Raw genomic sequence first — 14630 nt, 5'->3', positions numbered from 1 at the left:
GCGTCAGAACTAACTGGTACAAGCAGCAAAAATGAAGCAGCAGACACGACTTTGCTGCTTTTGCTGCTTCCGGTGTGAACGTAGTATTAGAGGTTCATTAAATAGCATCTTGCAAGTAGATCAGAAATTTCAGAGCAGCTTCTTTTGTGCATTTTTAGTGTCACATAGATGGCTTGTTTAAAATTATCACAACAGAGGGTTTGTTTGTTTTTGTTTTATTTAGCTGTAATTGGAGTATTATCATATTTAACAGAAATGCTTCAAAACATCTATTTGTGTCTAACTATTCATTACTTGCATATATATGTATATATGTGTGTGTGTGTAAGCAAGCAATGAATCTATCTATCTATCTATCTATCTATCTATCTATCTATCTATCTATCTATCTATCTATCTATCTATCATTTTTATTTGTATTTATAAATGGAAATAAAAAATATTTTAGGCGAGGTTTGTTGCCATGTAGGATCAATAATGGCTACTTAAGTGAACTGGGTAAAAATTAAAGAACTGAAACTGGAAACAGCTTCATTGTTTAATCATTTATTTAAAATGCAGATAATCTCTGTCTGACAAATTCATCATTCTATTCAGTATCTAAAGCAGAAAAAAGTTGCACCTAGAGAGAGGAGTGCAGATGTGCTCACAAATGCTTTTGTTGATATTACACATTGACATTTGTGCTGATCGTATTGTGCCCATTTTGTTGAATCTGCTTTATTAGAAGAATGCTCTGTTTTGTTTTGTTTTGGGTTTTTTTTCCCACCTTGCTATTAATTTGCGTTTCTGTGGCTGTGCAGCAAGAGAACAGAGAGATGTGGTTAACCCATTGTGAAGTTAGCCGTCATCATTAAGATTCTTCAGATAAGAGGCATGCGGATTTCTACTGCTCAGCATTATACGATCCCAGACATCAAAGGCAGATTTTCATTTTACTGTGTCTGTGCCGCACAGTAAAAGGATGGAAGGAGGAAAGAAAAGACAGGAAAACATGTAGGGAGTCAGGACAACGCAGCATACCTGAAGAAGAAAGAGAAACGTGTATGCTGTATAACAAGGTATTTGATACTACACATATGTTAATTGTTGTCCAGACTTGTTAATTAATGCTAACATAAATAATCCTGCTTCAAATTTTAGAGTTGGCTCTTTTCTTTATTCTTCTCTGATCAATATTTAAACCCTTTCAATTATCCCCCTCTTTGTACAAATGTTATTATACTATTTCTGTCTGTTCCAAAGATTTTACAACAAAGTTCTCCTTAATTCTGAGTACTTTATCTTCTAACATGCCGCCATTATGCAGGCAGCATTTCATCAGACTGAGCTGTTTAACAGTAAGAGTATTGAATGTACAAGTGCGAGAAATATGCTGTTCTCCAGTATTGTGCTGGATTACAGAATCAAGGTCGACTCACAAGACACAGAGCAGCATTATCCCTTAATCCTGTGTTTTGGTTTCAAATAGCCTTTTTACACCTAATCTTCACAAGTAAAATGACAAACATGAATACTGAGGTGGGTATTTAAACATGCATTTCCCACAATGTTAAGGTCACAGGATTATTGACTCTGTATTTTAGGGAAGGAACAGAAAACCATGAATTATTTTGTTGCGTTTGTATTACAGGTGAGTTGGGACTCTCAAGATTAGGTTTTATTTGGCAGTTTTACATGGATAACCTGAGAACTTTAGAATCTGTACCAAAATATACACACATCAGATTATCTTAATATTTATGAATAACTATGGAAAGCAAACTATAAGTAAACACTTTTCTCTTCACTCTTAAAGTACTTTCGTAAAATGTCTGGAATGTTATCAGGACAAAATATGTATTTAAAAAAAAGAATATTTTACAAAAACACCAATTAAATCTCATATTTACTTTTTTTTAAATGTTTTTTATGTTTTTTTATGGCATTAGTGGGTTTTTTTTTAACAGTGAGCTGACTGGAAAGGGACTACGACAGAGGGGGAGAGACATGCAGCAAAGGAACACAGGTCGGATTCAAACCCGGGTCAGCCACATCAAGGACTAAGGCCTTCGTACATTGGTCGTGCAAGCTAACAACTGCCCCTCCGAAGCACACCCAAATCTCATATTAATCTTTGTGGTGCAGATGCATAGATGGTCTTTACTTTTTATAATGCAACACTTATTAACTTCAAGAAAAACAGGGTTAGGGTTACTTAACTAACTTAAGATAAGATAACACTTTGTGCAGCTCTAGAGTCACTTGGAGACAAACATGTATATTTTTTTAATTGTTCAAGAAAAACTTTGTACGAATATGTTATATACAAACAACCAGAAAAGCACAACTGGGGATCCAACCTAGAAAGTTTCTTGGTGCATGACCACAGTTCAAAGAACAGCCCTTTTTATTTCTAACCTAAAACCAAACAACTGAAATGATCAGCCTTACTTAAACATTTTTTTCTAAGTCACAAATGTTCACTTGCGCATTTTTACTCTCCAGTTTTACAGCCCTCCAGGGCTGTAAACTCATATATCGAGAACCTGTGGCACCCCCTTCATGGCTACAGTTTGCTTTGACTAATTCTATGGTCTTTACAAACCTTTTGAGGTAGCCTGGGAAAAAAAAATTCTATAGGTTAAAGTTTAAGGGATTTTTCTACAATCAAGAGTAGGATTTTTGGGCTTGATTTCTATATACATGGATGTGTGCCTGTGCGTTTTAATTTGAAAACATATTAATTTATCTGCCAAACTTGTTCATGATAAGTTTGACCGTGTGTAAGTGAGTCCACAGATAAGGTAAAGGAAGTGCTTACTGTGCCACTACAGTGTCTCCTCTTGACCAAGCTAATCTCAGCATGCCCGTCAGGCTCATCTGTGGCAGAGCTGCTGAAAACTTAAAGGTGCTGTGAAAGACTAAAAGTGGGCCAGCTGCTGCTGCCTCCTGTTGACCTACCTTGTTCGGAGGGTCCAGGTACAGACTGATGACAGGACTTCTCCTCAGCGGACCACATTACTAATGTGTGTGGGTGCAAGAGGAACACATCCAGTGATGAATCACTCCCCTGCATCCATGGCATCCTCATAAGTCAAGAGTATAAGTGTTGAGAACAGGCTCTGGAAAGAGATCCTTCGTGTCGCGTCGTCCACAGCAGAGAAACTCCATCCTGGACCCAATGGAGGCCGAGAAGGTGTGGGGAGGCTAAGTGGCGCACATCACATCTATAGCCTGAGGAACTTCCTCAATCTTGAGGAAAACATAAGTCCCTCCTGTATGTCACTTTTTTTTTTTTTTGGGAAAAGTTACTTTCATGCTTGAACAGAGCTAATAAATGACTCGATGACAGGAACATCTCACCGGACCTCTTGCTTTACCTGAATTCACATAGAGAATGTTAAATATGTGTTAGTTTAGGGTAAGACACAGTCACAGGTAAAGGCACTGCCTCATTATTCACCTAGATGTTTTCAGTACAAAAATGATCGGAAGACTACTCAGGCTGAAAGCAGAGGAAATATTTTCTTTTTTACTGAAATCAACTTTTTTTTTTATTAAGATTGCACTTTTCTCTGTTGTCTTCTAGCCCCAAGCCAGAAGGTTAAACTATTTTAGTTTAGATGCATAACTCCCCGAAGAGCTGATGTTGTGCTACAGCAGTGATGTCGGGGGTGTGCACATGTTTGATGCTGGGTAATACATCACAAACACCAGGGGGTCTCTCTGGTATGCTCCTCAATAATGAAGTTCATTCGTTAACTTCTCCCTCAAAGGCCAAGTTCCCCTGCTGCCCTTTTCAGCAGCCATTGCAACTCTTACCAGAGTCACCCCTCTAACTGAAAAAAGACACATCATAATGCTTCCCCCCCCCGACAGACACAGTGGTTGCCTTCGCAGAACATGAAGAATAAGCAGGTCCATTATCAATTCCTCATGCCTGGTTATAGCCATAATTATCACAGGGAAATGACCTGCTCTGTTTGGTTTGCTATGGAGGAGCCGCTACACCCTAATCACCTCCTTCTTCTATGCTATCATGCTCTTGTGATGAAGATGGGGCTGTTTTTTTTTTTTTTTTTTTGGGGGGGGACTTGCCAGTTCATTAGAATTCACAGGGTTCCACCTCCCTGCCTTGCCAAGCTAAGCCTCTCACACAGGCTGCCATGCCTGCGATAATCTCTCCTCTTCGTTCCCTTTCACTTCGTCTCTCTCACTCTAGCTAGCCGCCTGTTTCTTTTTCTCTTTCTGTCCCCAAGGGCGGCCTTACACAAAAGATACATGCAGCAACTCATTGTCGAATCTGATTTCTATTGATCTATAATAAATTCCTCTATAACCTATGCTATAACACTCACACAGTGACAATGAGCACAACAGCGTACACATCACACAGACCACACGAATAAACTGGTTTCTTCCAGTTGCTTCCGTAATACATTGTTGTTTCTTTGTAATAACTTGATATGAGATTCCTTTTAAAACAGCTACAAACAATATGCAAAGAAAAAAGCTGTGGCTAAAGTACTAAAAGGATTGTTCAATATTTTAAGGGTAATTTAACAAATTAAAGGCTATATAACAGAGTAAAAGAAGCAACGTTCTCGGGAGAGCAAAACGGTCCCATTATATTGTTCTGTGGTCTCCATGAAGAGAAGACATCACAGAAATGACAAGTTGGAATTTAAGGAATCTGTAATAAACACAAAAAAAGTTTAAAAAAAATAAATCCAGATGGTCCGTAAATTGTAGTTTCTATTTCTAGTTAATCCTCTTGCCAAAAAAAAAGTGGAACCTTTTTATGTTTTCAAAAGGAGAATCTAAGTTAATTTAATGTTGGACTGCATTCCCTGTTTTAGTTATCGTGTTTTAGTATTTAAAGGTTTTAATTATACATTATTAAATGCTGTGAAAACTTAAGTAATTAGTGTATTAGATACAAACATAGTAAGGACATACTACATTTGGCCGTGTTGTTAACAGCTCTAGTTAAGGCCAGTTACAGTATTCTTACTCTGCTTAAAACTCATATTTGATTTTTGACTAGCAGCCAAACTTCCACCTTACATACTTAGTATGCAGTTTGTCAGTCTGGGAAGATTCAGACGTTCTGGTTCAAAACTTACCTGACCAATCACAGCATGGCAGGAAGGAGTTTACTGTATGCTTGCACCAGATTTGCCCAAAATTCACCTATTACACAGCTTTTATCTAATAAGCTTTATAAATCTTAACAATTTTGTCAACTGAGTTTTTTTCTTTTAAAGAGTACTTTTTTTGCATCACATCCGTGGTTATGCGATTGATTCTAATCAAAACATAAATTACAAATTACATTAAAAATTGTGCAAAAAAAATTTACAAAAAGGAAACACTGCTTTAAAAAAAAAACTCACATCAAATTTAATGAGCATATGAGAAAAGATATGAGTGTCAATGTTTTATTAGTGTTTGAACTTTAAGTGAAATAAAGCTTGTTTAACTTTATAAACAATGGCTCAAAACATGTCAGCATGGCGTACTAGGAGCCCAACTTGTTAGCTTGTCTTACACCGCAATGAATACATGAAATTATCAGAAATCATCAAAAACAACTGTTTAGCTCAAATTTGGCTATTTGATTGATGGTTTTTGGAAAAGTTTTCCAGTATTAACATTTTAGCATAGCAGGCCACAACATGTGTGCCACATCATGGCAGGTCTTTGTTCTCAAGTGCTCCCCACCTCCAGCCGCTTCAAGCATCTGAAGGTTTTTGGAACTCCAAGAGATTGCTGCCTCCTTTGCAGCAATTTGTTTCTGATGGTAGTCATCTTGACCACTTAAAAGCATTGTGTTTTTAAAACACCTGCCCCCTCCACTTTAAAACAGAAATGCACATGCACAACCCTTTACCCGTTCATGAGAGGGAACGGCTATTAAATGTGTGCGTTCACGTTCCCATTTTCTTTTTTTGTTTTGTCTGCTTCTTGTTAAATTTTGTTTTTTTCGGGGTTATTCCAGGTTTCTTTTGCCGAACTTTCGGCCTTACCCTTTTGTTTTTCCTTTTTTGGTTTGGGGCTTTTTTGTTGACTTTTTTAGCAAACTTGGTTAACTGACCGTTCAGACAAATGATCACTGCTTTTTGCTCCCTGTTGGTCACGTAACTCCTCCTTCACTGCGCAGTGCCTGCTCCATCTTTAATATTCGCGACTGTGGGCTGCTGTGACAGAACTCCCATAATGCTTTGCGAGGATAGCTCTCTGCGCAAAGCATCCCAGGATATATCTGCCTCTTTTGAGGCCTTTGTTTTCTCTCGTACACTTCGTAGACACTTTTTCTCTTACGACCGTCTGCCATTTTCAAAGAACCGTGGTGAGAAAGGTGAGCTTCAATGATTGTCCAAAATTATAACTCACCACACAAATATGCCTTAAAGTGCACATGCACAGAAAAAGATACCTAACGGGACGAGCACGTAGGACGGAATGATCACCAACATGATTGATAATAAGGAGGACCACTTATTTAGATGTAAATAAAACATCGCCCTCTATGCCTTTAACCGTGGAGGAGTCTTTAGTTTATGTCCTTGGCATCGATGTGGCTGGTCCGCGATCTACCCCAGAAGATGGAGAAACAAACATTAGGTGTTTGCTTTGTTCTCAAGGCACCATGGGGGCAGGATCACTATCGAGTGATATTTATGCATTCCGTTTGAGCGCGCAGGAACCAATCTGAGCACGCTGTGAGACAACATGCTCCCACTCAAAACCGGTATGGCACGCGCTCAACTCTGAAAAACTCTTCTTAACCCACTGTCCTCGCACACAGTTCCATCTCTGCGTGTGCTCGGCTCCATCTCTGTGTGCACTCTTTCTGCTCTTTCCGCTCTCAACACCAGCTATGTGCTTGGCTGTTTCTCCACTCGCTCGCTCGACTCTGCCTCTGCGCTCGTGACTTCACAAATGTATGTCTATGAACCACACCATCAGCCAATCACGCTCAGCTTTTTTTATCCAATCAGTATAAGTATTCGTTCCAAATACTACATCCTGTTTGATGAAAAACTGCCCGAGAGGATAAATGGTGACATCTGCTGTCCGAATGATTGTGTTTGAACGAATATAACGCTGAATTAGATTTAGACAAAGTAAACTTCTTAATGGATGGATTTCTTCAATCCATTCTAAGGCCAATATGATCCAAACCCTGTCTCCTATGTAGACTGAAACTCCATCAATGAGTATTTTACCTGATTTAAAATTAAATTCTGGAATTACCAAAGAAACACTATTCTTATTACTTGATTATTTTGAAGCTTCCGTAAAAATCTTAACATATCCTTATTATTTTTTATCTAAATATTGTTTAACCATGCTTGAATCTGACCTATCCTTGTTGTTTTTCCGTTTAAACAGCAAAGTTAAATCTGTATCAATAGCAGATCAGTTAATGATCTAAGTGTTTTACTGACATTTATTTAAGATAATTCTAGGTCGTTTATAGTATTTTCTGCTGTCCACTGGTTAGAAGTGTTGATGGCATAACTGCAAGAGTTATTTTATTTACTGATGGTGTTTTTTTTTTTTTGGGGTGTTTATGTATTTACCAGACGCTTTTATCCAAAGTGAATTACAAAGCAGACATTAGTGTGAAGGGTCTTGCCTAAGGACCCGCATTGGCACCTCATTCCACCCAACGGGGATGCAAACCCAGGTTTCCTATGGGCAGGACGGGTGACTTACCACCTGAGCTAGCCAGTTGGTTTTTCATCAAACCAGATATAGTATTTGAAACGAATACTTTTATTGGAAAGACAAAAAACCGAGCGTGATTGGCTGATGGTGTTGTTCATTTACATACATTTATGAGGTCAGGAGCGCATAGACAGAGTCGGGCGAGCAGAGAAACAGCGGAACGTACAGCTATGAAGCACATAAAGAGCAGGTTGAGTGCATGCAGAGTGGAGCCGAGCGCAAGGACAGTAGGTTTAGAAGAGTTTTTCAGAGTTAAGCAGGTGCCGGACCAGTTTTAGCGCTTGCGTGCTGTCTCACTGCACACTCGGATTGGTTCCTGCACGCTCAAACAGAAGGCACAAATATCGCTCCATAGATCACAAGCATCTGTAGGAGTGTCCTTTGAAACTTTGTGGGATGGGGGAAGGTTGCAGTAGTTGAAGAGTCCAACAGCAGAACCATCATGAATCGTCCTATGCCAATGATTATGTTAATACTGTAGATTACATTAATGTCCAAAATGGATATAATAGTTTATGGCACAACAGCTTAAAAGTACAGAATTATATACCCAGCTCTAATAACTCTCGGATTCCCGGTTCTCCCCCTCAACCAACTTACTGGACTTCAACTAAATAAAGTCACCGAGATTAAAAAAAACAAACAAAAAAACACAAGTGTTTTTAAAATTCTGTAGGTATGACTTTTACTGCTTGCAACCTTTTAAAATAAGCTCACCTAAGAATTACCTGATTTTATCCTTTTAAGGCTTTTTCATCCATGTTTTTCTACCCTTAAAGGATCAAGCGTTTTAGAGCAAAGGAAAAAAGTCTACCTAAGGGGATAACAGTTAAAGGTGGGATCACAATGACATGACATTGGAGCGACATAAACATTTTTTTTCTCCTTCATTTTGTTTCCTTGAAAAAAACTTTGGGGGAATTGAATTGGAAATAACAGTGTTGTAGTTTGTTTTATGTGAGAATTATTTAAATTCAGCTCTATAAATAACCACGGCACTGAAAGAAAAGGCTACAGCCTTGTCAACCATCGCTATATGCACAGTGCTGTTGATTCTGATTACATGACAGCTGACAGGTGTACCAGCTAACCTGTGTAGGAATGATATGCTTTCATATGCCTTCTTCTGACCCTACTATTCTATAAATACTGTGTGTGTGCATCTAGTGGCAGGGAGGGATGGCAGTAGAGAAAGAATGATTTGGATCTGGCCCTGGGGCTACTGTGCATATAAAGGATGAAGGGCAGCTTCTATAGCCATTAATCATCTGATCTGAAGGTAACCATGAAAGCTGTTAAAAGGTATAACGCTTACGCTTCTGTTATTTTGATGCTCCATATGAAATCCGTTAGTCCCAATGAGATAATTGGAACTTCTTAGCTACAGATACCATAATATAATGGGCTAACTATGATTGTGTAGACTTAAAAAAAAAAAAAAAATCCTTCCCAGTTTTTTTAAAAGCCTTTATTTAAACTAACCTTTAGATCCTGTTCTCTTCAGGACCAAGACAATAACCCAGTAGTGTTTGCTGTTTTCATTGAAACAGATATTCTCTTTGTTGTCTGTGTGATTTATTGAAGTCTTCCAACAAGTGGAAGCCCCCAGGAAATTGCCTGAAATGGTCCTGAATTGGTTTATGATTGTGCAGTGTCGGCCGGTGCTGTTATAGCCCTGATATTATGCCCTCCACTCCATGGCATCTATAATAAATTGATCTGTATTGTTTTCATAGAGTGCCTGTTAGAGCTTGTTAATTCGACCTCTGCTTCAGGCTGGTTAGTGCAGCTTCATAGACCAAGGTGGGTCTGCTTTGGAACATAACACTTGGTTTGCTAATACTATAATAAGAAAATGTGGGGAAAATATGCAAGTGTAAAAGAGTTTATACAACAGGGGTTTAAAGGCTACAGAGTTTGCTGACAACAGATTTTCTGTCTTGAGTCCAGAGAAGTAAGGGTTAATGTGGATCAGCTACACAGAGAGCCTGTGCATGGAATGGCTACTGACAGACTGCTAATGAGGCCATTATCAGGTCTCATCTTCTCCTCTCCTCCAGGGGCACCAATGGATGTTCAACACCACCTTTCAATTGAACTTCAGTTCCATGTGATTTGTTTACAGTAGATATATCTCATTGAATTCATACAGGAATTATGTGAGACAACATTTAGTTAATCTGAAAACTGGAACTCTGCTATTAACAGAGTATTTATATCGCTATTTTGGCATTTTTTTCATTTAAACCCGATTTTTTTTCAAATGGTAGTGGCTTAAATGAAGCGTATGATGGCTCTACATGACTGCACCACTACTTAAAGACACAATTCACCACTTTGTGAGCTCGTCAATTCAGCAGTGAACATGCATCAGCGGCATATTGGCTTATTGTCAGCAGTAAAGACGAGCCCTCAAGAAAAGGTGTGATCAACAGCAAGTGAAGCAATTTCTAGGAAACGTTTGTTCTTTGGGAAAACGGTCTTTGTAACATTTATACTCTACACTCCAAATACACTGGATGTTTATTGATATGGCTTCTTCTTATTAACTTGTCCTTGTATTTTTGAGAGCTTAAAAGTTGGGTCGTTTTTTATCCTAAGTGATGAACACAGATGTCGAAAGATTGTTGTTTTTTTTAATAGCTTTAAAATCCCACCGGACACAATTCACAAATAAAAAAGCATCCTTAATAGGATCTCTATAGTAGGTTTACATTTTAATTTTTTAATCCTTTTAAGTAACCCGTATCCTCTTTCACAGATTCTAAGGTCAATGATCCAGCTGCGGCTGATCTTTCTAAAGACTTTGGTGAACTCAGAGGTCATCTTGCTTTTGCAGTTTGCAGCCCACTAAGTTTTGGAGCAGTTTGTCTTCACATGTTCCCTTCTTAAAATTAATGTCACAAGTCGTTACATTTTAATTGATTGAGGTGCTCCTATATACAGTATATATATATATATATATATATATTTTTAGAACCACAATTAGGGTAATCCAAAGAAAATGTTTTAAATTAGCAACAAGTTCAAGGTTCCTTTCATTTCCTTAGTAAACACAATCCCTGTGAATAGTAAATGCCTGTATCAGAAAATAGGCAGTAGATCAAATATGTGGAAAATATATTTGGATGATAGTATTAGTGTGATCTCTACTCTCAAATGTTGTTTTTAACTAGCCAGCATAGACAACCCCTGCTGCTCTTGCTGTTTGTTTGTATGCTTCTTCCTGTTTAACCACTCCGCAGTGGCGTGCAGGGTTTCATAGAAGACTGATACAGCAGCCAGTTTTCAAAACATGACCACAGACAGCAGCGGTTAAACATGCTACTGCGTGGGCCATGGTCTTGACTCATATGGTGAGATTTTAAGACCTTACAGAGAGATGAGAACCACTCTACAATGCCACTGACTCTCACGAGCACTTTGTTTTTTAAATGGTTTACCTACAGTCCATCAAAATCCCTTATCCCTGACACAGCCAATTGGATTCTATCAGTCTCAAAAGATGTTTTTTTTTTTTTTCATTACTGTAATGTTGTCATAAGAGAACAGCGTTGACACAACCTGAGCTAATGTGTTTAGTGACTCTAATGGATCATACAGGTCCTAATGAAACATTGTCATGGGAAGATTTATGCTGCAAGCTGCTGAGTCCTCATTTAAATTTTATATGTAGTTAGAAGTACCCTTTATTTAATCATTAGCCAGAGAATAAAAGACACCTAATTAAATATAAATATTTGTAATAAATAATTAATGAGAAGTGCAACAGCAGATTCACCATAAGTTGGTTTTCTTTTACATTTTATGGATCATTTCAACTTGAAATAGCATTTCTCAGTAATTTTCAGGGTACATCCATCTTTGCTGTAGCTAAATTATGTTCTTTACATTGATGATGTTCTTTTTTATTTTACTTTTTTTTATTTATATGCACCTATCCAATTAAAGTCTGAGTAGAGTCTGTCAGACCCATCTACATTTGTGATGGTAGGAAAAAAAAGGCTTTTTCCTGTCTTGTCTCTTAAATAACCCATTGGCATTCAAATATCAACTAGAGTGTTATGGAGACCTGATAATGCCCCCTTTTCTCAAACAGTTTGCTCCTTTAAATTTCCTCTTTTCTGTGCAGGATGGCAAGAAAAAAGTCACCTCCACTCTTTAAGAGCCAAAATTGTGTTAATTTATATATATATATATATATATATATATATATATATATATATATATATAACATTTCTGTATGCTATTGTCGCTGCTGATGTCTAATTTATGGAGATCAACACTTGATGTACTTAAATGTGTTCCCTAGCTCCAGAATTGTCAAAATATACAGGCTTTGGTTTTATGTCACATCCCAGGGAAACAGAAACACATGGATTACTGATGAAAAGTCTGATCGACTGAAAAATAGTAAAGCATAAAAATAAATAGGTGTAGGTGGTTTTGCAACTAATGCAAAAAACATGATCTTCTTGACATTGGAAACCCTAATTAAATATATTTGAATCATATTTTTTCTTTTCTTTTTTTCAATTGTTGAAATGATAAATAAAAAATATTTTAAGGCTCATCTTTCCCAGGGTAGCCAATTAAACTTAGAGGGGCTGTAGAAAAAATATGAAGTTTAAATACCTTTCCAACTGACAAATTAGATCCAGTTTGCTGGATAGACATGGTTAATATGTGGAAACACAACTTCAAGGTCATCCATAATCTTGCTCACCCTAACCTCTCAGATCTCCTTCGGATGCTACCCTCCCGTACCCTTAGATTCACCTTTTTTCATCCACCTTGTTAAGCCCCCTGCCCGCATCGTCACCATGGGGAGCAGAGCGGGCAAAAGCTCCGGAATTCACTATAATCTGATCTTCATCATTTTTAGTCTTTACTTCCATTTCAATCAAGGCTTAAAACTCATCTGTTCAAGACTGCATACCAGCACTGTCTGCCTCAGCTGTTTTAATGTAGCTTATATTGTTTACTATTGTGTATAGTTGATTGTAATTTGTTCAGTGTCTTCGGTTGTCCTGAAAGGCTATTTTTAATATGTATTATTATTATTAATATAATTAAACCTAATCTTTAATGTCAAGTATGGCAGAGGATTGGTGAATCTGGAAGCTGATTTGTCTCCCAAATGCTCTAGACACCTTGTTATAGTTCATGATTTTGCAATATCTAACATGCCAGCATATTTTAAACAAAAAAATTGTGTTGATTCACGCCAGTGAGCTTAAATTAGGACATGACTGAGTCTCTCATCACAATAATCATTCTATATGTTAGGTCTAATCAAGACAGAAAATGTCGAACGCACACAAAATCAATGTTCTGACATGGCCAGTGAGCTGAGACCCAAATGTGCAGGGTGAAAAAATATCCTATCCTAACAAGAATTCCTTCAAATGATCTTTTTAAGTGTTATTTCTTAGCATTACTTTTTCCCCCACTGAGTAAGCATAAATTAAAGTGAGCTTTTTTGCATGCTTCTGCAATAAAACATGGAATGGTTTAAACATTTTACACGTAGTGCCAATAATGTGGTTGACACAGTATGCAGTAGATAATTTTTTTTTGCATATGGTAAAGTAATTACTTAAGTGTAAAGATTGATATCAGAAATGTTTGTAATAAAAATCAAAAACCGGCTTAGAACATTAAAAGGAATCTTCAAAATTCCGATTGCCACAACTCAAATATTTATACTGTCATAAAAAAAATGAAAATATTTCCTCTGGTTTATTTCTTTCTTTTTGAAATACTGCTGTGTCTGAAACCCGAGCTGTGTGATGTTTGTCTTGAGACAAGATGATATGAGCACCAGCTTATTCATGAAATGCCAAATGGTTATTGGCCAAGGCTGGATTGCACTAAAACCAGAATATTGTATCAGAGAGAGGCAGCTGGTAAGGAGTCAGAGCAGATTATCATATGAGTGAGGGGGGGGTGGAGTATGGTCGAGACTGGAATGGAAAGCAGGGGGCAAGAGTGAGGGGCAAAGGAGGAGGAGAGGAGACGGAGAGTAAGTCGCTGCAGGGCGGAGGGGATCATCCGAACCGTTCCGTCACAATCTCAGCTTCTTCACCTGACAGGAAAAGTGTGTGTTTAATGAAGAGCAAGGATGGTGCGGGGGGTGGGCAGGGGGGTCCTCTGAGAGGTCAGAGGAAGATGCTGAGGCTCCACTCGTTTTATCATTGCAAAGGGCCCACCGCTGCTCGCAAACATCTGGCATCACTGTATCCAGCTGCAGGGAGGAGACACTTCTATCTTTGAGCCATACATTTAAAAAAGAGAGATAAAAAACTAACTCACACCTTTACTTATCTACTTCCTTCATATTTTTTTGATTGTTCCCACTTCCACTTCCTTCATCTGCCTTTCCTTTCATAGCTTTTAGTCTTTTTGATACATAAAAAGAAGAAGAGTTGTGGAAAAAAAAAAACTTTATGACTTCCCCCTAGCTCTGTATAGATAAGCCAGAGAGCCATGGATGGGTTGGATGTGCTGCGTCTAGCAAGCTGGGGCAGACAAGACTGCAATCAGCGGGAAGAGGGCCAGCTTCCCCCTGCCTGGGCTCTCAGCGCCCCTACTGGCTGCACGCTGTGCCAATCAAGAGACCGGGTGGGTGGGGAAAGCAGGCAGACATGCACGCTGATGTCACAGTCACATGGATTGTGGTGTGGTCATGCTCGGAGGCTGAGAGACGAAGCTGTGCTTGCTGGCCAGCTGCTGCTGAGACAGCAGTGGAGGGCTTTGCGCTGCTGATAGTTTCTTCTCTTATGGACTCGAAGCTTAATGATGTATTTTGTGATTTCAGCTATGAAAGGTAAGTGAATAAAGATGACGATAGTATGAAAATACATATGCATGCATTTTAAATTGCAGAGTAACAAGTAGGGAAGCGCAGG

General features: G+C 38.3%; 1 protein-coding gene across 2 annotated transcripts in view; it reads left to right on the top strand.

Moving 5' to 3' along the window:
- Positions 1-14630, top strand: part of rora (RAR-related orphan receptor A) — a 264712-nt gene that overhangs the window by 186659 nt on the left and 63423 nt on the right. Inside the window, exon 1 of one of the 2 annotated variants that reach the window (XM_015378945.1) lies at positions 14418-14548. The exons of the other annotated variant lie outside the window; for it this stretch is intronic. Within the exon in view, the coding sequence (XP_015234431.1) occupies positions 14518-14548 (31 nt within the window). The 5' untranslated portion in view covers positions 14418-14517. Of the gene's footprint in view, positions 1-14417; positions 14549-14630 lie in introns of those variants that run through there. 2 annotated transcript variants of the gene reach the window in all.

The sequence above is a fragment of the Cyprinodon variegatus genome, unplaced genomic scaffold, assembly GCF_000732505.1.
Source record: "Cyprinodon variegatus isolate N-32 unplaced genomic scaffold, C_variegatus-1.0 Scaffold182, whole genome shotgun sequence".
NCBI lineage: Eukaryota > Metazoa > Chordata > Actinopteri > Cyprinodontiformes > Cyprinodontidae > Cyprinodon > Cyprinodon variegatus.
Note: the sequence above shows the minus strand (reverse complement) of the source record. Positions and strands in the feature narration are given on the sequence as shown.